The sequence below is a fragment of the Triturus cristatus genome, chromosome 9 (assembly GCF_964204655.1).
Source record: "Triturus cristatus chromosome 9, aTriCri1.1, whole genome shotgun sequence".
Lineage (NCBI taxonomy): Eukaryota > Metazoa > Chordata > Amphibia > Caudata > Salamandridae > Triturus > Triturus cristatus.
Genome location: NC_140592.1, coordinates 52,667,434 through 52,692,156, shown reverse-complemented (window position 1 = coordinate 52,692,156; position 24,723 = coordinate 52,667,434). Strand labels below are relative to the sequence as shown.

The 24,723-nt window shown below is 42.6% G+C and overlaps 1 protein-coding gene across 1 annotated transcript in view; it reads left to right on the top strand.

Moving 5' to 3' along the window:
* LOC146797381 (fibroleukin-like) overlaps nucleotides 1-24,723 on the top strand; it is a 104,294-nt gene that overhangs the window by 35,916 nt on the left and 43,655 nt on the right. The window contains exon 2 of the mRNA XM_085624381.1: nucleotides 24,258-24,338. Within this exon, the coding sequence (XP_085480507.1) occupies nucleotides 24,258-24,338 (81 nt within the window). The remainder of the gene's footprint in view (nucleotides 1-24,257; nucleotides 24,339-24,723) is intronic.

The following is a 24,723-nucleotide window of genomic DNA, read 5'->3' as shown; positions in this document are numbered from 1 at the left end:
ACTTTTGGTCTAAACTTAGACCAAAAGTCTAACTTTAGTAGTAGTAAAGTTAGACTTTTGGTCTAAACTTAGACTTCAGGTCTAAGTTTACTTTTGTGAATGAGGCCCCTTCATTTTTTTCCACTGCTCTTTTTAGGTCTCGCCTGCTGACATCACATGCATTGTGGGAGGGGCATTGTTTACTATAAGGCGCTTGGAGCTATTGTTATTATTTCTTGGCATTATTTTCACTTTTCTTTGCTTCCTCCTAATTGACCAGTGCATGCCAGGCATCACTTCCTTTTCTTTGTGTGGACCATGGACCAAGCACAAATCGATTCATCTCAATTAGTGTCCGTCCGCTGCTCGCACTGTGATTCAGGTACCATTCCTTTCACTGTATTTTTTATATATACATATTCTTAAATATTTTATATCATCTATTACCGTACACATACACGCCTCCGGACACTTCTGCTGTTTACAATTCCTGTGCTGCTTTCTCCATTCTGTATTCAAATAATTTTTGAGAACATTGTTTATCTATGCCTGCATCTTTTGGCTTACTTGTACAACGCCTGCATCTTTTGGCTTGCTCGTACAACTATAATAAAATGATATTCTACGTGGGTCTAACTAAGCCATTATGATGTATAAATGCCACACTAACACATTTCCACCTTCATGATGCTTGCCACGCCACGCCTATTTTTGTTGCCTTTCAGCCACCCCCCACTATATGGCTCATACTGTTGCATTGATTTTAAGGTTAATTCCTTGGTTAAGTTACTTACACCTACAACTGTACTACTCTATGCCACTCTACTCCTCTCTACCCCACTCTACTCCAGGCCACCGCACTCCACTCTTAACGACTTCACTCTACCCCACTTTACTCCACAGCACTGTACTTCACTTCACTCTATACCACTCCACTTTACTTCACTCTATTCAACGCCACTCTACTCTATGCCACTCCATTCAACTCTACGCCACCCAAAACTACCCTGTTCTACACCACTCTACTCCACTCAACGCCACTCTACTCTTCCCCACTCCATGCCACTCCACGTCACTCTATGCCACTGTTCGCTACTCCACTCTACTCCACACTACGCCTTTCTACACCACTCCACTCTAAGACACTCTACTCTAACAAACTGCACTCTACTCTATGCAAGTGTATGTTACTCCACTCTTTGCCACTCTATGCCTCTCTACATCACTCCACTCTATGCCACTCTACTCCAGTCTACACCACCCCACTCCACGCCATGCCACTCTGAACCATGCCACTCTGCCCCACTTCTTTCCACTGTACACCTCAGTGCTGCCCTACTGTACACCATACTACTCCACTCTATGCCACTCTACGCCACTCCATGCCATTTAACTTTACTGTACGCCACTCCACTCTACTCTACACTACTCCACTCTGTGCCACTCTATTCCACTCCTCTCTACACCACTCCACTCTATGCCACTCCGCTCCATGCCACTCTATACTACTCTATGCCAGTCTATACCACTCTGTTCTGCTCCACTCTACTGCTCTCCTCTCTAGGCCATTCTGTTTCATGCCACTCCACTCTACACCTCTGTACTCTATGCCACTCCACTGTACTCTACACCACTCCACATTTTTCTATGGCACTCTACGCAATTCCACGCCACTCCATGCCACTCTATGAAATGCCACGCCACTCTGTTACTCCACTCTATACTCCACCACTTCACTCTGTACCACTTCCCTCTGTGCCACTCCACTCTACACCACTCCGCTCTATGTCACTCTAACCTATGCATGTCTACTCCATGCTACTCTATGGTGCGCCACTTCATTCCACTATACACCACTCCACTACCCTACACCACTAAATGCCATGTCACTTTACTCCTCTTCAGTCAACGTCCCTCTACTCCACACCATTCTATGCCCCTTCATCCCACTCTACGTCACTCCACTCCATGCACTGTACTGTACATCACTACCCTCTATGCCAGGGTACACTAATCTTTGCCACTCTACTCCCTCCACTTCACTCTACTGCATGGCACTCTACACTATGGACCTCCACTCTACACCACTCCACTCTACACCACTCCACTCTATGCCATTGCACTCTACTCAATGCCACTCTAATATTCAAGGATGGAATGAGTCAGGCAGCTCCTCCTCAGCCTGCACCCTGAGGGCATCATTTAGGGCTATGGTGTATTCAAGGCTATAGTACATTCGTTTTTTTTCTCCATGGGAACATCCAAGGTAGCGCGACATCCAGTGTGGTTGTAAATTGTGCTGAAGTATTAGGGCCCTGTACCCTGCAGTTAAATAATTCACGATACTAAGGCGCCTAATGTTGCGGGGAAACCCAGGGCTGCAAAGCACCCAGAGCTGTAGAGCATCAGGGACTATGTGACTTCCAATGGAGCATTCCATGGCCAAAAGGCATCAAAGACAGGGGAACATCTGCAGGGTTGGGAGCAGTCAGTACATTAGACCATCAGGGATTGGAGCATTAACCAGAGTGGTACACATTTGCCTGGAAGTGAACACGGTATTTGCAGGTGACATTCACCAGGCCTGGAAGCTTCCAAGGTCTAGATAAGAGGCACACTGTAAGAATCTCAGACAGTATTGGCATCCATTGCTGCAGCAACTAAGACGGGGAAATCAATCGCAGAGCACTTATTGGGCACTCAGAGTTATGGGGGTTTGGGAGGATAAATTGAGATATGGGAGGGGTGTACACAAGGTAGTGGTATTCGAGACAGGGCTGGGAAAGCTGGGGTAAAGTTGACATTCAGGGCTTTTAGATATCCTGCAATGAAGACTTGCCAGGGCAGGTGGGAAGCCAGGGCTGGGAGCAGGTCATCTCAGGCTGTGGGATTTCTTAATCCAAGGAACATATGGGACTGTACCTACTAAGTGGGAGGGGGCAAACCTTTGTAGAGGACATCGAGGATAGCAGGGCCTTTAATGTTGTGGGCCTCCAGTGCCTAGAAGCATCCGGTGTTGTGGCATACCTAGGCTACAAGGGCATCCAGGGTATGTGCTTCGAGGCACCTTAGAGTGGAAGGCAAGTGAGCAGAACTCAAGGGCAGCGCAGGACTTAGAGTCTGGCATTCATGTTAGTAGTCTCAGTGAGAGCCATATATAACATATAGATGGATGATAGTGAATTACAGGCAGGTTTTCCACTAAGAGGTTCTGAGTGACATCAAATAGACAATGAGAGAAAAGCTCAAGTTGTCTATGGTATCTCTTAGAACCCCAAGAAGGAGTTGACTGGTTTATGTGAAAGAGGCATTATGTTGAGCCATCACTTTGGTTATCGCCTTTGGTCGTAGCACACAAGCGCAGCAGGGAGTTGAGGGTGCAAATTGATCTCTGCAGTTTCAATAAGGAGACATGGGTCGACACATGCCCTTTCACTAAGATGACAAAGATATTGACTACTCTAGATAGTGATGCTTGGTTCACTAAGTTTAGGTCTCACTTCCACTTACCATCAATTGTATTTGACACTCAGTCCAGGCATTACACTACTTTCATTTTGCCCATTGGATGTTTCAAATTTTACAAGATGCCGTTTTGGTTGGCTTCTGTGGCATCAGTATTTAGGCATATAATGACCCACATGCTCAAAGATTTCATTGGAGTCTCTATTTTCCAGGATGATCTATTAATCTCTGCAACAGATAGAGATTGTCACAACGGTATGCCAGAGCATATTTTGTCCATTTTTCAAGACAAGGGCGAGTTCTTGAAGAATTGTGGAGACTATCTAGGGCATATTCCTATAAATGGTGTTGAACTACACTCTGCTCTTGTTAAGGCTATATTAATGTTCCTGGTCCCTCTGATAAAAGTGGATTCAAAACGTTTGCAGGCATGTGTGAGTTTTATGCTTGTTTCATTCAGTATTAAGCCACCCATGCTAAACCGTGCCACAATTTACTTAGGAAAAGAGCACCATTCGTGTGGGACCAGAGTTGTCAGAGAGTTTTTGAGTGATCTCATGGTACCATGCTGTATCACTGTGGATGCAGGCAAAGTGTGTCTTGGTGAAGTTTTGATGCAGAAGAAAGATGATGAATTTACTATTCGGTTTGAATTACAGGTTTTGAAGGATGCAGAGCTAGAATTCTCAGTTTTAGAAAAAGAGCTTTTGGTTTGTTGGTGGGCCATTCAAAGTTTCATAGTTATATATGGGTAGCACGATTTGTCCTTCAAACTGTTGACAAGCCTTTGATTTTTTTTTTTTTGTAAGAGGTTGAAGGACCTTATGCGTAGGTCACTTACGAAGTTACTTCTGTACCAATATAATTTCCATATTCCTGTGGTCAAGAGTGCCAGAACAGATTATTTATTAAGATTTCCGGAGGAAAGTGAGTCTTTGGAACAGAATATCGATAATGATCTTCAGAATTGTTTTGTGACAGCTATTGATGTACAAGGCATTAGTGTGTTTTTTATCAGCAGTATTGGCATGAGGCAATGGTAGAGATGAAATGTTGAAACTAAAATGGTTGTCCAAAAGAAACAAATGGTTGTGGAGATATGCAATTGTATATTAAAACATCTGATAAACAGACTGTGGAGGATGGTTTGGTCATGTGTGATGACAGACTAATGCTACCTTTACATCTGAATTCAAGGCTTATGAGAGTTACTTGGGTTGTACTCTCACCAAACGCAGAGTATGCACAGCATATGGGTGGCCATGAATGGACAAAGATATTGACACATTAGTCAAATAGTCTGTCATTTGTCCAAGTTGTGAGAAGAAGTTGAAGATTTCCACTTCTCCTTTACAACCTATGAAACTACCTTCACGGCTGTCAGAAAAGGCGGGGATTGATCTGGTGGGCACGTTCATTGGTTTATCTGCTCAGTCCCAGTTCACACCGGTATTAATTGATTATTACAGCAATAAGCCTGAGTTGTGTTTCAATTCTAAACCTAACTTGATGGCTGTGGTGGATTTTCCAAGGGACAGCTTTCTATGTGAAGAATTCCCCAAGAGTCTGGTATCTGATAATGGGGTACAGTTTGTGAGTGAGGAAGTGTGAGATTATTTCTTGAATCTGATGGTGTATGACACCTTATACATTCTCTGTATCATCCCTAGACAAATAGGTTAGTTGAGCACATGAACAGAGTCCTTGGACAGTACCTCTAATGGGGGAGTCTCTTGTCCTAATGCTGTAAGAAATAACCATGTTCTTGTTTTATTCCACCAAGCCACATTCTTTCACTTAGGTTACTCTTTTAAACTTCTGAGAAACATCAAACCAACAACTACTTGGCTTGCAGATGGGGTCAAGCGAGGCCATAGTTCAAAACTTGGCAGGATTTCGATAGCTTTGTCAGGACCAATGTAAAAGTTAATCAATCTAAACATAAGAGACATTTTGATGAGAGAAAAAGACTGAAGATGAGAACATTCAAGTTTGGGGATGAGGTCTGTATAAAGAAGCAAGTTAATTTGAGGAAAGGTGGAAACAAGGTTGGCAAATCTGTTGTGGTGATCAGACGATGTTTTAAATCTATAAGAGCGGATTGTCGGCATTCTTGGAATGTGGAGAGAGGGGTAAGATTGGAGCGGCAAGAGTTTCATAATAAACATGATCAAGAGGATACTGCTTCAAACTCAGGTGTGCCGGCTCGTTCATATTCCTTAAACTTAGCTGCCTTGTTACAATTCAGTGTAGGTGCCTGTCTATAGAAGTCCACGTGTAAAATCTCTACCTTTCAGATACAGATAACTCTATAACTGGAGTTGTTAACAGTGATCTAGTTTCTAATATCTTAGGAGGTGTTTCTATGTGTCTTCTTATTGATGTTGTTTTTTGTTGTTAGTTGTTTTCTTTTTGTGTGTTTCCCGAAGAAGAGCCATGCAATATTCTATATGTAGTTTTGCTACCAGAGGTTTGGAATGTTGAGGTGAAGATCCATGGAATGATCATGGCATTTGTTTGAAGAATGACAGTTGAACTGCCTGTTGACTTCCTTCGTTGAGATGATTTGCTGGAGCTATTTGTAATTATGCTCGCCTTTGACTCACTTATGAAGATCCAACACTATTACATTGTGTATAGTTTGTTGTCAAATGCAAGAACCAATGGTCTCGAGACAACTGAAGTATACCAGATCACATGCCTACACTAACAAGCATTGGTAAAGCCAATAGGTCTGGCTTTAATGTACTAACAAATGTAATACAGGCGTTTACAAGTGCAGTTTGCAAGCATTGTAGGCATTAAATCCTGTCCTACTGGATTTGCCAATGCTGGTGTAAAGTAGCAAAAAATATTATTTTCTTTGTGGGAGGTATAAAAGAAAAAAGAACTGTAGATGACAAACAGCACTGTTGAGTATATTTTTCAGAGTTAGAATAATCCCTTGTGAATTCTAATGGTAGCACTTCCTGGAAGGTGGAATGATACATCGCCAACTGATAGCATGAGGTGAGAGAGCAACACTCCTCTGAGTGCAACCAAGCCAAAGCCCACTCTATGCATATTTTAAAGAATTCCCCAAAAAATGTCATGCATCGAGGTGTGCTGTCAAGATAGACCTAAAAAGGGAAGTTTACCGTACCTAAATAGGTAATTATTACAAATAATTTATAATAGTCATACACTAATATCTGATGTATTTTGTCATTCACAGTTGCACTGCTTTGGGGGTCATTTAGAATGTTTGGAAAGCTGTAAAAACATTGGTAAAATGAGTAAAAAGTGGTTTTCAGTTCATTTAACGCTATATTTTATTTAAAAGAAAAGTACTGCATTCTGAGCCTATTAGTACCAGAGCACAAGCAAAAAGCTGGTGCTAAAGGTACACCAATAATTATGAAAAAGAGACAAAAATAATCCTTGCACATTTACCTATGAATGTGCAGTAACGCCATGATAACCGATTGTGATAATGGTATTGCTGAATTATGGTATAACTGCAAAACATCTGACATTCCGTAAATTGCTCATTGTTCCCAAATAGCAATGCAGGACAGCTCCACTGTAAATAAACAGCAGAATGTAGGCCTGAAAGTGCTTCCATTGATGCCCTAAAATGTTCTAATAACTGTTTAAAGAGGTAAACCTTTGTGTGTGGTTCAACAACACCAAGGGCCTGATAATCATGCCCCAGATATCACCTGGTAACTCCTCCCCAGAGTTTCTAATACTGGAGCCTTTGAAAACTGCAGGGAGGAGGTGACCATAGAAATAACAGGGATCTCAGGTGGGGCCCAGATGAATAGGGACTTTTTAGCATTCAGGGGTGTGTAGTGTTAAGGAGTAGTAAGAGTTTGTAGGGTTCAGAGAAGGGTAATGTTAAGGTGTAGTAAGGTTTTTTTTTTAGGGCTCAGGCTTAACAGGAAATAAAGTTTTTAAGGTTTAAGTAAGGGTAGCTTTGAGGGGTAGCATGCGGTTTTTAGAGTTCATGGAAGGTTAGCATTTAGGGGTAATAAGGATTATTTGTGTTCAAAGATCTGTACTTTTGAGAGGTTGCAATGGGTTTTTAGCGTTCAAGCAAGGTAGCAGTGAGGGTAGTTAGGGTTTTCAGGGTTCAAGCATGGGTAGCATTGAGGGATAGTAAGGGGTTCGCAGGGTTCAGGAAAGGGTAGCATTAAGGGGTTTTAGTGTTCAGGGAAGGGTAGCATTAAGGGGTAGTAATTGTTTTTTCAGATTCAGGGATTTGTAGCATTAAGGGGTAGAAAGTTTTTAGGGTTTACATAAAGGTAGTGTTAAGGGTTGATAAGGCATTTTTAAGGTTTAGTTAAGGGTAGTACTAAGGGGTAGTATGGGTTTTTAGGTCTCAGAGAGGGGTACTGTTAAGGAGTAGTGAGGGATTTTTAGAGTTCAAGGAAGGGTAGCGTTAAGCTGATTCAGGGGCAGGTTGTATAAAGGGACAGTAAGGAATTTGTAGGGTTCAGGGTAGTATAGCGTTAAGGAGTTTGTAGTGTTTAGGGAAGGGTGTGTAAAAGGGTAGTAAGGAGTTTTTAGGGTTCAGGAATGGTTAGTGAAAAGGGCAATATGGGATTTTGAGGGGTTCAGGGATTTGTAGCGTTATGGGATAGTACAGTTTTCCAGTTCAGGTAAAGGTAGCGTTCGGGTGTAGTGAGGGGTTTCTGGGCTCAGTGAAGGTTTATTGTATTCAGTTAAAGGTAACTGTAAGGGTAAATATTTTTTTAGGGTTTAGGAATAGGTAGCATTAATGGATGGTAACAGATTTTTGTGGGATTCAGGGAAGGGTAGCATTAAGCAATAGTAAGGATTTTTAGGGTTCACTTAAGGGTAGTAAAGACATTTTGGGTTCAGGGATGGGTAGTATTAAGGTGTAAGGTTCAGGGAATGGTAGTGTTAAGGGTCAGTAAGGCGTATGATTCAGCGAAAGGTAATTTATAATTACAGTATATTAAATTAGTAAATAAAATAAATGCATAAAAATATTACATGTGAAGTAAATTAAATAGATTAGTAATGTAATGTTTACAAATTAGTGAATTCAAATAAAAAATCGAATTAACGTTTGGGAGCCAAGTAGCTTAAAAAAACAGTCCCTCCTGCTGATTAAACTTAACATTTGGAATTAGAAAGAAAATACTCTATTCTCTTCAGGAGTGCCGTTGAGGCCTCTTTGAAGTTGATGATGGAAAGGAAAAGGAGGCGGCGGCTGGTACCCTAAAACAAAGCAGCACATTCCTCCTGACTGTCCTCCTCCCATCTGTGCTGCTACCACAGAAGAACAAACACCATAATTATGTAACAGTCTGGGAGACATATACGATTGCAGTGATGTGTGTAACCTAAAGGTCAAGCTCTGTTGAAACACAATAGCTATACTTGGTAAAGAGCTCTGGCTCACACATCTTGGTAAATTATTGAATATGGCTCTCGGGGAGTAAGCATTTATTCTGTGGAAGCACACAACTTCTGCCCAATCAAAACATGTACTCCTGTCCACCAGCATGTGGGTGGAGCCAAAGCCCCTCTCTGTAATACTCCTGAAAGCTGTTTCTTAGGTTTGATCACCAGCGGTATCAATTCAGACCTAATACAAAACATAACCAAGCCTGAATAATGCCTTGTGACACATCTGACTTTGTGCTGTCGTGTGGTGCACTAGTGGTTACTCGGGTAAAGTGAATGGTTTTGCAAACCGTTATTAAGTTTTTTAACAAAGCATCTAGTTAATTGTTGGCAAAAATAAAAGCAGGTGTTGAAAAGATTGAAAAGAAGTAGCCAGAAAATTAGAAGTTACTAGGCTGTCCTTTGCAGACCACCGTAGTGCACTCACCGTCTCCGGACCTGAAATTGCACCAGACTGTCCCATTTGAGGACTGTCCTTTCGAGTCTTAAGGTTTCAATACAAGGCCCTAGCTGAGTAGCCCAATTCGATGACTCCTTTCTTTAGTTGGGCCTTTTCTGAATATAAGATTTGTGTAGGAGAGGCTTGCCTATCAATAGTACAGCAGGTGCAGCGGCACTAGTCTGAGGGGGGCCTCTGCACCCCAGTCAGTGTTTAATTTCTAAATAAAATAAGTGCCAGGGCCCTGTCTCGGGGCCACTACAGAACAGAAATCCTCAGCACACGTATGTTATATTACAATAAACGTGGACGTGTGTAACCTAAGCACAAATTAAATACAAGTAGGTAAGTTCTCGTTCTTTTTCTTTTTATTTCTGGATGTTCAGACAGCCGACACGTGTTTTGTCGCATACATGGGAATTCGCCCCACGACTTTATCAAGGCTATTGTCTTCTTGTATGGAATCCTTTATTTGTGGTGATACTTCCAACCCACAGTGGGGTTCAGTTTCTCGCAAAGTCCCAAGTGTCAGACCTTAAATCCAAGGGATCCCTGTATGTCACCAAAGCTAAAATTCGTTTTTCAGTAAAATCGGTCCCAAACGCAGACGTCGCTCCTCGTGTAGCCAAGAATGTGACTATTCATCTTCAAATGTGATATTACTTTCGTAGGGGGTGTGAACATTAATCAAACAATTCCTAGAGGTGCGGGGCATAACAAAGGATGGAGCCCATTGGCATATCACTAAGTGTAGAGGAGACTCAAACGTGACAGCAGGCTCCTTGGGGAGGTGCGGACCAAGGAACGCTTGAGCTATGGAGAGCTGTAAGCACCTCAACACAGACAACGGTCTGTTCCCCACATGGGTTAATTCCAGCAACAGTTACAGTATGATTAACAGAGCCCAAAAGCTCCTCATTTACTTGTCACGAGCCAAATGCAATGCTCGGTTTTGCCCCCTTCCAGTAGCGCCATAGGTCTATTTGTACTGTGGGATAACCTGTCCAATAGAGGAATATTTGAATTTGGGGGGGGGGAGGGGTGGAGTTGATCATGCCAAAGACAAAGTTAATGACAGCTCAGGTAGAAGTGCCTCCCACGCACATGTAAGGTAAGACCTTTAGAAAATGAAGTATTATACACGTTTCCCTTGCCAGTTGTTAATATCTAGTCTACCCTTGAGTAAGATACAGAAGAGCCACTTCCAAGACACCTGGAGCCTTGACTGCTGATGCAGGGACAAGAGTTTCCTGTCCTGATCATCACAGACCGATGACTAATTCCAGCCTTCCACTCCCATCCCCATCACTCACTGACAACATATAGAGGAATGTTACCAACTATTAGAATACACACATGTAGGACATTATCACTAAAAGTGTGGTTATTTGTATAACTTTAAGCATTGGTACTTAAGATGTTTCTAAGTACACAATGTTGACAGTTCTGGAAACTAAGGAACAGGGAGACAAAGTCCAGAATTGCTGCTGGGCAGTCTTGTAATCCTAGAAGGGGCACCGCACACCCAGTTAGGCCTCAAGGGGGCAAGCATATCCTACCCCCTTCAGAGAAAAGGAGAACCGACCGGTGTCGCTCACTCTTCTCTATGACAAGTTAGGCACATTCAGTTTCAGATTGTTGTGAGTCAGACCATCCTGCCCGATAAACTCTGGCTGCAGGTTTTTTTTATATATATGCACGACCCTCATCCGATTCCTAGAAACAGTAGATATACACAGTAGTTGGAATTTAACAGTTTATTGTTTATTGTGTACTATCAGCAATCTTGCTGTCAGAATGATGCAAATTATTATGATTATCTCAGGAATAATAATATTAAACAAAATGAATATTAGAAAACCCAAAAACATTTTACATCACACGTCCCCACTTCCACAGATGAATTAGACTAATCCCATATATATATTGCAGCTATGCGCCTCTGCATGCCTTAAGTCAAATACGCCCTCCACTGGAAGGGGGCCAGGGACTCGGGATTTTCGGAGTCCTTTGGAAGCAGCGTGATGGATGGATTACAAACTGCGGTGTTCTGGTGAGGCCCATTCAGGGCTGAACAGGGAGAATTTTTGCAGCGAAAATATGGAGGCATTAAATGAAAGCGCACTGCAATTAAAAAACTTCAAAAGGATGATTCCCTTATTATAAGGAACTCTGATAAAGGTGGCAATGTTGTGCTCTGGCCCAAAAAACTATATCTAGAAGAGGCCATGCTGCAACTTAATGACAGATCATGCTACAAATTAAGTAACAAACTAACATTGGTGGCAGCACAAAATGAGCTTTTTAAACGTCTCTTGGCATGGAAAAGCGCAGGATTAATCAACATGGATGAATACAAGTTTTTGAAAAAAGACTATCCTGTCACGCCCGTGATATATTTCATCCCAAAGATCCACAAAGACATCAATAAACTTCCAGGCAGACCCATCATCTCGGCCAAACAAAGTCTGTTGGAGAACATTTCCATTTATATTGACTCATTTCTGCAGGAACATGTCAGAGCCTTACCATCATTCATAAAAGACACTACAGATTTTTTAACAAAAATCCATGAACTTAAATGGTGTAAAGATTTTTTATTGATCACTATAGACGTGTCAAGCTTATATACAAGCATACACCATAATGATGGAATACGAGCTCTTAAACATTTTTTGGACAGGCGACCAATTCAGTTTCTCAATCATAATAAAATGTTACTAACCTTGACTGAATTTTGCCTAAACAACAACTATTTTCTCTTCCAAAACCAAATCTACCAGCAAACTCGAGGTGTGGCTATGGGGGCAAGCTTTTCACCTAGTTACGCTTGCCTCCATATGGCCTGGTGGGAGGAGGAAATAGTACATACCCTGTATCAGGACATAGTCAACAAACATGTAATCAAATGGGTTAGATATATAGACGACCTTTTCTTGGTTTGGCATGGCAACAGGGAAAGTGCAGCATCATTCATTAGCATGCTCAATGAGAATGATATCAATTTGCAGCTCACTTACAATATCAGTGATTATTTGGTTTGCTTCTTAGATGTGGAGGTTTTTATACATAATGACAAATTGGAAACCAGATTATATCGCAAGCCTACAGCGGGCAATACCATTCTACATGCCTCTAGTTTCCACCCGAAACACACTATACATAGCATTCCGTATGGAGAAATGCTGCAGTTACGCAGGATATGCAGCAGAGATGAGGATTTGATTCAAGCGCAAGAAGAATGTAAAAATTGTTTCTTAGGAAGGGGTTATTCTATACGTACAATCTCTGCGGCTATGAATAAAACCAATGAACTAAGCAGAGATGAATTGCTTTTCCCCCTTCCTAACATAGAAACGTTCATAACTTCTGGTCAAAATACAAAAGAGCCTTCCGATCCCAGACTAATAATGACCTATAACAAGCAAAGAGATATTATTAGCCGTGTTATAAGGAAAAACTGGCACATCGTGCGCACAGATCCCATAATTGGCGAACACCTGTCGGCCAATCCAGTCATCACGTATAGAAAGGCTCCATCATCCAGTGATTACTTAGTCAAAAGCAGTCCGGAAATCTCTACTAACAAAAACTGGCTAATGAGCTCTAGAGGGTTTAAAAAATGCTTCTCGTGCAAAGCCTGTAAATTGGGTTTAAATGAAAACTCCTTTACAACCCCATTCAAATCAGCCCCAACTACAATCTCCAAATCTTTGACATGCAAATCAGAGTATGCAATTTATGTGTTGGAATGCGCTTGTGGACTGAAGTACATCGGTAGCACTAAGCTACAAGTCCACAAGCGAATTCTTCAACACACCAGAGCTATAGCAAACGCAGATCCAAGCTATCCTGTGGCCCGACACATAAAGGAAGTCCACAACAGCCTAGTACAAGACCTCAACTACTATGTTGTGGATTCTATACCACCATTAAGGAGAGGGGGCAACAGAGAGGCCCAATTGAGGAAACTGGAGACCAAATACATTTTAGAGTTTGATAGCAAGTATCCGAATGGCCTCAATACAACGGAAGACTTATATACTTGGCTCTAGAAAAATTAAGCAAAACATATTGTCTTATTTGCCTTTTAAATGGATTTTATCAATACGGACAATTGGCAGCTAGCATCAGCCACATGGCCTATATACATCACTCCAGTTACAATAATTGTGGTATCCCCAAAACATCCTAGCTGATTCCCTAAAAGTCCAATTCTAAATCACATTTTTTTTTCCTTTTCTTGCTAAAAAAGGAATATGTTTCTTTTAAGCACCGAATTATAATTGGTCTATTCCAAATCAATTTTTAAGCACTTTTTGCACTTTATCTATTCAGGTGTTGCACATATTTTTAGCACTGTATAATATATGATTTAGCCCAACATATCGCTGAATTTTTTAACATGGGTCAAGAAATTATTGTAAGATATAGTAAGGAAGTGCAATTTCAAATAACATACAATAGGTTTTGAGTGCTAGAATGTTTTTAACACCCATAAATTGTACGCCTGCCTATTTATTTCCTGCCCCATGTTTATGCCATAGGATCACGATATCAGCACATTTATACCGCTGTATTTTTTTACTGTTTTTATGGTATTTATACAGAGAGTGAAATTGTTTACATTTATACAGCGATATAAACAACTATTGCCTTTGGCATTAAGCCACAAAGCGAACAATACAAAGACAGATATCCATAATCTGTCTCTAATGTCTTGTTATTTGGAATAATAGATTAATTACGCTATATATTTCAATGTATTCAAATAGTGTATGTAGTTGTTTATAAATTGCAACATCGTGTAAAGTAACCTTGTGACATTTGGCATTATGTCGTGAATCGATATGTTGGAAGACAGACACATAGTCTGTCTTCATGGTTAACCACTGCACTAGCACTTTAAAATGGGAAAAAAAGCAAATGGCATGTCATGTGATCAAGGGCTTGTGAGCCCGAAACGCGTCATGGCGGCATTTCTTGCATGTGAATAAACAGCAACAGCACTAACTGGTGTCAGTTTCCTGCTTTAGAAGTTTTAGTGCATCAAAAAGCTTCTGACAAGTTGGATTTTGGTTTATATACACATATATATATATATTGATGAAAATTCCACCGCAATTGATCAAAGGAACACTCGCACTCCAAGGTCCGGTATTTCAATAAAGTTTTATTGGCAACGCGTTTCGAGCAGACGCTCTTCTTCACTGGCCACCAAAAGTATAACACTCGTCCTCCATTTAAAACATGAATAAACATAGAAAATGGACCAAGTGTGGCTCGCTATTCGAGCAGTGTAATAGACAGAAGACTTCAAAGCCCTCAAAATGAGGAAGAACGAAATCCTTAAGGTTTACAAACGCAAGTGCGTAAACAAAAGAGTGTAAATGATAACAACAAAGCCAAGTGGCTCTAAACTAGGAGAGATAGCAAATATACTCTTCACAGGCAATTATTTCCATATAAACACTCTAGTAAACACTGGTCATGTGACCTTGAACACATGGTCCCATCAAATAAAAGTCTTTTGTGAGTGAAAAACAAAATCACTGAACAATTGTTTACTATGAGAAAATGAGAAAATGAATGTAGCAGGGGAGAACCCTACAGGACATGCTGGTAAGAAGCTACTTGGGAGCAAGTAAAAAGCTGACATGGATTCAACAACAAAAAGGCTTTTTCAAATGTGGGAAATGCAAGGCTTGCACTACTAGCAAAATGTTAAGACCTATCCCTTACCCACAGGGAAGAGTGGTGCCATTAAGAAGTTCATCAACTGTAATTCTGATTTCTGTGTGTATGTCATCAGGTGCCCATGCTCCAAATTCTATGTAGGAAGTACGATCTTTCCTGTAAAAAAACGTATTTTGGAGCACTTAAGGGCTATCAGAAATGTTGATTTGAACTACTCAACAGCTAGGCATTGGTTGAAACATCATAGCAAGGATGCTAACTGCTTTTCATTCTTTGGTATTGACAGGGTGCCGGCCAACCCCAGAGGGGGAGATCGTCAAAAACAACTGAGAATCCTGGAGTCACAGTACATTATTCTTCTTGAGTCGAAGAATCCCTTTGGTCTCAATGAAGATGAGGAACTTTATGTACATATTGGATGAACAATTTATGGAAATGTATTCTGAATAGCTAGTTTGGTTGTGTGACTTATTTTACACTCCTAGGACAATGGTGTCCGATCAGTGCCCCCGGTTCTCCCCTGCTACATTCATTTTCTCATAGTAAACATTTGTTCAGTGATTTTGTTTTTCGCTCACAAAAGACTTTTATTTGATGGGACCATGTGTTCAATGGTCACATGACCAGTGTTTACTAGAGTGTTTATATGGAAATAATTGCCTGTGAAGAGTATATTTGCTATCTCTCCTAGTTTAGAGCCACTTGGCTTTGTTGTTATCATTTACACTCTTTTGTTTACGCACTTGCGTTTGTAAACCTTAAGGATTTCGTTCTTCCTCATTTTGAGGGCTTTGAAGTCTTCTGTCTATTACACTGCTCGAATAGCGAGCCACACTTGGTCCATTTTCTATGTTTATTCATGTTTTAAATGGAGGACGAGTGTTATACTTTTGGTGGCCAGTGAAGAAGAGCGTCTGCTCGAAACGCGTTGCCAATAAAACTTTATTGAAATACCGGACCTTGGAGTGCGAGTGTTCCTTTGATCAATTGCGGTGGAATTTTCATCAGTATTTACCGGGACCCGAACCCGGGAACTCGCACCGACCCCGAGAGGAGTGGAGCTGACAGTGTCGGGATTCTTTCTACTATATATATATATATATATATATATATATATATATATATATATATATATATATTTATATATATCAAAAAACAGGTGTGCCCATGCACTGAAGTGCACTCAGACCAGCGCAGGTTCGAGGAAAACCTTTATTTAGGTCAAACTGCTTGTGAAACCAGGAGTCAATATAGGAGTGTGGAGCTTGGCTCCACGACGCGTTTCGGGCTCTTCCCTTCTTCTTGGTGGAGCACCATATTGCAGCTATGCGCCTCTGCATGCCTTAAGTCAAATACGCCCTCCAATGGAAGGGGGCCAGGGACTCGGGATTTTCGGAGTCCTTTGGAAGCAGCGTGATGGATGGATTACAAACTGCGGTGTTCTGGTGAGGCCCATTCAGGGCTGAGCAGGGAGAATTTTTGCAGCGAAAATATGGAGGCATTAAATGAATGCGCACTGCAATTCCCAGAATACATCTGGGTGAGTCCACTTACCTGATTGGCCCATTGGAGGGCGTATTTGACTTAAGGCATGCAGAGGCGCATAGCTGCAATATGGCGCTCCACCAAGAAGAAGGGAAGAGCCCGAAACGCGTTGTGGAGCCAAGCGCCACACCCCCATATTGACTCCTGGTTTCACAAGCAGTTTGACCTAAATAAAGGTTTTCCTCGCCTGCGCTGGTCTGAGTGCGCTTCAGTGCATGGGCACACCTGTTTTTATATATATATACATATATATATATATATATATATATATATATATATATATATATATATATATTACCTACTGGCGGTCGCCAGTAGGTAGTTATAGTTAGGACCCCTTTTCCATAGGAAATCCGCAACATTCTATTTTGAATAACTTTGGCGCCGGTCGATGAATCCTCGCGAATTTCTCAAAATAGGTGGGGCGCTACGCTCCGCTCCTACCCTGAAAGTCTCGGGGGGATTCGTCAAGCGGGGGCTGAGATAAAAGGGGGGTCCCAAAACGCGTTTTTCCCATGCATTTTTCCATAGGACCTTTAGACAGAGCTACAGCCCGAACGGCTGAACAGAATTACTAGAAATTTGGCAGAGAGGTAGTCCCTATGTCAAGGAAGTGCCTTTTGTAGGTTTGGTGTAAATCTGTTCAGTAGATTCTGAGAAAATAGCCTTTAAATCAATATATATATCTGAGCCCGCTTACCGTACGCTTACCGTACGCTTACCGTACGCGTACGGTGGCGTGCGCGAGCGCGATTCTGATTGGCTCTTAGATCTTAGTAAACATTCGAATCGGCCGAAACCAGGAAGCGGCGTCTGCCATTTTGTCTCTCGCACTGAGTGTTATTTATCAAACATGATGCCCAAAAACATGTTACGGGGCTGTTTTGACAACTCCCTCCCACATAGTCATGTTGAGGGAGTCCCCAAACATCCCCCAAGAGCAAAAACGGTTTTATTTTTTTTTCGGCAATTTCGCCGAGTACGCTTAGCGTACGCTTACCGTAAGCGTACGGTAAAAAATAGAAATAAAAAAAACACTATCCACACTTACCCCACCCCCTGTGCTTTTTGTGGCCGTAGGCCACCAAATGTACATGGCTTATTACATCAGTAAAAAAACTATATTTTGGCAACATGAAATTATAAAATCGAAATAAAAAAAACACTATCCACATTGACCCCACCCCCTGTGCTTTTGGTGGCCGAAGGCCACCAAATGTACAGGGCTTATTAAAGTTGATAAAAACCGTGCACAGAACGCACTGCGTTAAGTGGGCGCGCACGCCTCGAATGGCGTAAAGTAACTTAGCATTTAAAAAAACGTACAAATTCACTGAAAAAACCATAGGTTTCACACACGTTATAGTTAGGAATTAGCATTTAAAAAACCTTGCAAATTCACTGAAAAAACCATAGGTTTCACACATGTTATAGTTAGCGGAAATTTTACTGATAAAAAACCAATGAAATTGCCCCGTTATAGTTAGTGCTGGCAACTATAACTCACGCGACCGCAATCTTCTGCTGATGACATATGTGTCTTTATAAAAAAAAATATTTGTAATATATGTATAGCTAAAAATGTATGGAAGAAGACATGGGCAAATAAGTGTCTAAATACAGTATTAGCATCAGCAGAGGATTGCGGTCGCGTGAGTTATAGTTGCCAGCACTAACTATAACGGGGCAATTTCATTGGTTTTTTATCAGTAAAATTTCCGCTAACTATAACATGTGTGAAACCTATGGTTTTTTCAGTGAATATATATATATATATATATATATATTGAGAGAGAGAGAGAGAGAGATATTACATTGTTTTATTGTTTTATGGCCCTTCTTAACTGTCATCTCTTGCGCAAGTCATCTCAGATCAGAAACTAATAAATGCTGCATTAGTAAGCTATAATAACACAGACAGCTATGAGGTGTGAACCAAAAGATGCACACAAGAAACTTAACAGTGACAGAAAGAAAAGAAGAATTATTAAAATGACCAAGAAAAAATAAGTTAAAGGCATATGGAGTAAGAGGGCAAAGGAGACAAAGTTGAATGCAAGTAACGAAGGGAGGAAAGAAAAGAATAAAGGAATAAGAAGAATAGAAAGCTAAAACAATGGACAGATGGAGTAGAGAAAATGAGCAGAACGAAAGAAAGAATGAAAGACAATAAAACAGAAAGGTGATGGAAAGAAAGAAGCATAAAAGGAAAAAGAGAAGATGGAAAGGATGGAAGAATGAATGGGATAAATAAGTCAGTATTGGTAAATGTGTAGTTTGGGGTCAAAGTCTTTCAAAACCATGCTGTAGTATCCATCATTTTGCACAATTTTCTCCAAATGTCCTACAGAGGTACAATTCCCATGGCACTTCGTAAGAAGGGTTGGGATCGCCCACTTTGCTCAGACATTTAGCACTATATATTGTTCAAAGTGGGGGGGGGGTATTTTTCTGGCAACTCCCTTGCACACAATCATTCCTCACGTCCATGTAGCATGTATGTACCCCTAGGAAGGCCCTGCCACACACGAGAGCTGGACTCCAACACAGGCTCTGGGCTACTCATGGATGTATGCAAGGGGTTGCTGGTGGGGCTGAATTGTTCTATGCTGGTCTCTAGGCTCGATCAGACTCTGGGTACAACTCTGGACTGGGCTGGGTTCAGGCTGGAAAGGGTTTTTCTCTCAGAATGCCGTGGGCAAAGATAAGGCGTGATTTTAAATCGGACTGGGCTAGGCTAGACTGAGCTGGGCTGCACTAGGCTGTGCTGGGCTGGCCGGGCTGGGGCTGGGCTGCCCTGAACTAGACTGTGCTGGGCTGGGCTGGGCTATGCTGGGCTGGACTGGCCGGGGCTGGGCTGGGGTGGGCTGGACTAGGATGTGCTGGGCTGGGCTAGGCTGTGCTGGGCTGGCCGGGGCTGGGCTGGGCTGGGCTAGGCTAGACTGGGCTGGACACGCTCGTGGGGTTTTGCTCTAAGAAGCCTGTGCATTGGGCTAGGGATTGGGTTTCAATGGGTCTGAGCTGGGCAGCCTGCCAGCCCTTGCTATACCTTGGTTGGTTTCTCTTCTGGATTATGAGCTAGAGTAGGCTCTGGTCTGGCCCTGCATCCCATTGGCGACTGGTTAGCCTGGGAATGGATGCATGGATGTTTGTAAACATACCCTTTACCATTGCCACTTGTTCTGCAGCCCTTTTCTGGCCGGCAGCACAAGCCGCAATAGTAAAGGGTATGTTTCCGGCTGCCGTGTTTTCGGTCGCATCGTAATTCAGCGTGAGACCTCCAACTCCTTGTCGCGCAGTCCAATTCCCACTACGATATCGGTGGGACGCTCGTCTGACCGGCATCGTAATGAGGGCCTTAGAGTCTATTTAGTTTTTGATGCATGCTAAATAGACCTTAGCATAAATTATAACAAAGTTAGAAATAAACAACCAGTCAAAATTTTCATCAATAAAGTCAAACAAAATGGTATCGCTGTCAACGTATGTTAATTACCCCATAACACTTTTTGCTGCTTGTCTATGCGAGATTCCGCTTTATGCACAAATCCAGCATTGACTATAATTCGTTTGAACTATGCAGGCATCATACTTATGCGGTGACTAATCGAGTAGTGGACTAGCTACCAGTTCTGAACTGGGTTTACTTTTTCTACACTGTCCACTCCAGGCCATGTAGGAAGAGGCCCCCAGCACTTCAGAAGCACGTGTTTCTCAGGAGTTCTCTGTGGCTTGTCAGTCCAATAGCATTCATGGAGGTGTTTGCTCCCTCTGTCCATGCCAATACATGGTGTCTGTACTGTGTCCCTGGCATAAGGTCAGGTGGCTTTCCAAACCCTCTTCTCAATGAGGTCATTAAAGGCAACACGGACCCGTCTCTCCATTTATTAATGTGTAAAAATCTCTTTTCCCACCAAAACTAGTGCTTGTTTACAAACACACTGTGCCTGTCTGTGTGTTTTAAGTGCTGTGAGTGGCTCCAGTTCTTCTACTTCTTTCCTAGCTACATTAATGAAGTCACTGGTGTTTTTGGCCTGATGTCCTGGGGTCTTCAGGCACTCTGGAACCTGTACTTGCACAGCGGAGCTCTCTGGAATCTGAACTTGCACAAAGGAGCTCTCTGGAACCTGAACTTGCACAAAAGAGCTCTCTGGAACATGTGCTTGTACAGAGGGGCTCTCTGGAACATGTGCTTGCACAAAGAAGCTCTCTAGAACCTGTACTTGCAAAATGGAGTTCTCTAGAACCTGCACTTGCAAAAAGGAGCTCTCCGGAATCTGAACTTGCACAAAGGAGCTCTCTGGAACATGTGCTTGTACAGAGGGGCTCTCTGGAACCTGAACTTGCACAGCAGAGCTCTCTGGAACCTGCACTTGCAAAAAGGAGCTCTCCGGAATCTGCACTTGCATAAAGGAGCTCTCTAGAACCTGTATTTGCACAAAGGCCCTCTCTGGGACCAGTGGATGCACAAAGGAGCTCTCTGAAACATGTGCTTGCACAAAGGAGATCTTGGTAACCTGAGCTTGCACAAAGGAGATCTTGGTAACCGGAGATCTTGGTAACCTGTGCTTGCACAAAGGAGCTCTCTGGAACCTGTACTTGCACAAGGGAACTCTCTGGAACCTGCAGTGCACTAAGGAGATCAATGGAACTAGTATTTGCACAAAGGAGCTCTCTGGAACCTGTACTTACACAAAGGAGCTCCTTGGAACCTGTGGTTGCACAAAGGAGCTCTCTAGAACCTTTACTTGCACAAAGGAGCTCTCTGGAACCTGTACTTGCACTAAGGAGCTCTCTGGAACATGTGCTTGCACTAAGAAGCTCTCTGGAGCCTGTGCTTGCACAAAGGAGCTCACTGGAATCTGTACTTTCACAAAGGAGCTTTCTGGAACCTGTACTTGAACAAAAGAGCTCTCTGGAACCTGTACTTGCACAAATGAGCTCTCTGGAACATGTGCTCGCACAAAGGAGCTCTTTGGAACATGTGCTTATACAGAGGAGCTCTCTGGAACATGTGCTTGTACAGAAGAGCTCTCTGGAACCTGTGCTTGCACAAATAAGCTCTCTAGAACACGTGCTTGCACAAAGGAGCTCTCTGGAACCTGTGTTTGCACAAAGGAGTGCTCTGGAACCTGTACTTGCACAAGGGAGCTCTGTGGAACCTGCACTTGCGCTAAGGAGTTCTCTGGAACTTGTACTTGTACAAAGGAGCTCTCTGTAACCTGTACTTACACAAAGGAGCTCCCTAGAACCTCTGCTTGCACAAAGGAGTTCTCTGGAACCTGTACTTGCACAAAGGAGCTCTCTTGAACCTGTACTTGCACTAATGATCTCTCTGGAACCTAGACTTGCACTAAGGAACTCTCTGGAACCTGCACTTGCACAAAGGAGCTCTTTGGAGCCTGTACTTGCACAAAGGAGCTCTCTGGAGCCTATGCTTGCACAAAGGAGCTCTCTGGAACTTGTACTTACATAAAGGAGCTCTCTGGAGCCTGTACTTGCACAAAGGAGCTCTCTTGAACCTGTATTTGCACAAAGGACCTCTCTGGGACCTATTCTTACACAACAGATTTTTCTGGAACCTGTACTTGCACTAAGGAGCTCTCTGGAACATGTGCTTGCACTAAGAAGCTCTCTGGAGCCTGTGCTTGCACAAAGGAGCTCACTGGAATCTGTGCTTTCACAAAGGAGCTCTCTGGAACCTGTACTTGTACAAAAGAGCTCTCTGGAACCTGTACTTGCACAAAAGAGCTCTCTGGAACATGTGCTCACACAAAGGAGCTCTCTGGAACATGTGCTTGTACAGAAGAGCTCTCTGGAACCTGTGCTTGCACAAAGAAGCTCTCTAGAACACGTGCTTGCACAAAGGAGCTCTCTGGAACCTGTGTTTGCACAAAGGAGTGCTCTGGAACCTGTAGTTGCGCAAATGAACTCTCTGGATCCTGTACTTGTACAAAAGAGCTCTCTGGAACCTGTACTTGCACAAAAGAGCTCTCTGGAACATGTGCTCGCACAAAGGAGCTCTCTGGAACATGTGCTTGTACAGAGGAGCTCTCTGGAACCTGTGCTTGCACAAATAAGCTCTCTGGAACACATTCACGCAAAGGAGCTCTCTGGAACCTGTGTTTGCACAAAGGAGTGCTCTGGAACCTGTAGTTGCGCAAATGAACTCTCTGGAACCTGTACTTGCACAAGGGAGCTCTGTGGAACCTGCACTTGCGCTAAGGAGTTCTCTGGAACTTGTACTTGTACATAGGAGCTCTCTGGAACCTGTACTTACACAAAGGAGCTCCCTAGAACCTCTGCTTGCACAAAGGAGTTCTCTGGAACCTGGACTTGCACAAAGGAGCTCTCTTGAACCTGTACTTGCACTAATGATCTCTCTGGAACCTAGACTTGCACTAAGGAACTCTCTGGAACCTGCACTTGCACAAAGGAGCTCTTTGGAGCCTGTACTTGCACAAAGGAGCTCTCTGGAACATGTGCTTGCACTAAGAAGCTCTCTGGAGCCTATGCTTGCACAAAGGAGCTCTCTGGAACTTGTACTTACATAAAGGAGCTCTCTGGAGCCTGTACTTGCACAAAGGAGCTCTCTTGAACCTGTATTTGCACAAAGGACCTCTCTGGGACCTGTTCTTACACAACGGATTTTTCTAGAACCTGTACTTGCACTAAGGAACTCTCTGGAACATGTGCTTGCTCTAAGAAGCTCTCTGGAGCCTGTGCTTGCACAAAGGAGCTCACTGGAATCTGTACTTTCACAAAGGAGCTCTCTGGAACCTGTACTTGTACAAAAGAGCTCTCTGGAACCTGTATTTGCACAAAGGAGCTCTCTGGAACCTGTATTTGCATAAAGGAGCTCTCTAGTGAGCAATGATCAAGAAAAGCATAGGTGGTTTAGAAGAGAGGGACCCAGGAGAATAGAAGATGCAGAAGATAAAAGGAGCTTCAGAAGAATATATGCACCTTGACTTCCAGGCCTTAGATGTAAGAAAAGAGAAGCAACTGCCTGCCTTGGATTGAAGCTTATGATGAAGAAAGAAAATAAGAGATTCTCGTACACCCATGAGAGTGTGATAGGGGTCTAGAATTTATTTCCATTCTTTCACTGTTTCTTAAAGTTTAATGTATAATTCATTATTATTTGGCATCATGATGGCTTGAATTGGCTCAAAATAAGTAATAAATGTAAGGTTTTCTGAACATTGAGTCATAAAATACATTTTGCCCAAGACCTCGAAAATCATTAAAATGGCTCCAAACGGTTGGTGGCCCCAATAGGCAGGTATTTCACCCCTCCACATGTTTGGACCAGCAGCTACAGATGCTTGTGACACGCCAACCACAGCAGCAAGTAATGAGAAATGCTGCAAAATAGTTCTGTTGTGCTTTGAGACGTTTCTTAAGTTGTGACTTTGTAATCAGGAGGAATGAGGTTGAACCCAATGAATATTATTTGTCAGTCGTAGGTCATTCGATGATCTATAGAATCCACAAAATGTCCTCAAATTACTTCTGAAATGAAGGTATGAATGTGCGATGGGCTTTGTTCAGGTGTCTGTGAGCCTTTCCACTGTCCTGCACCTCTGTGTGCTCTCCAGGGAAATGGTATCTAAAATGTCTCTACTACCTCGCAGGTATTACAGGTGGATGTCTTTATGTGTGTGGACTTTTCATTCATTCATCCATTCATTCACGGGAGTCTCTGTTTCAGAGAGCAGACGCTTCAAGACACTGGAGACCAAAGAAGAACTGCAGCTTGGACTGAAGGGGGTCCGGCCGGTGGGAACACCAGGTAAGCGTACAGACGAAACCTGCCACCCATTGCTCTCACTGTCACTCGTGTTTGCTGGCAGCAAGAGAAGGGCATCGCGTAGATGTGATGCTACCAGTGAGGTGAGTGGACCGCTCGTACATTCAACATGTTTTACTATGAGGTCGGACCACTTTACTGCACACGTAATCTGTTCCCGTTAGCACTAGTCAGAAGGTGGTGCTATCTGAGGACTTTTAAAGGAGGAAACCCATGTGGAAACAATAACTCAGCAAGTTATCCCCCATTTTTAATTACACTTGTGGGATTAGTATGTCTACTAGATGTGGTGGCGCAATTACAGACTCATGGGGCCAGATGTACGACCCGTTTTTGCATGCGCAAACGGGTTTGCACATGCAAAAAC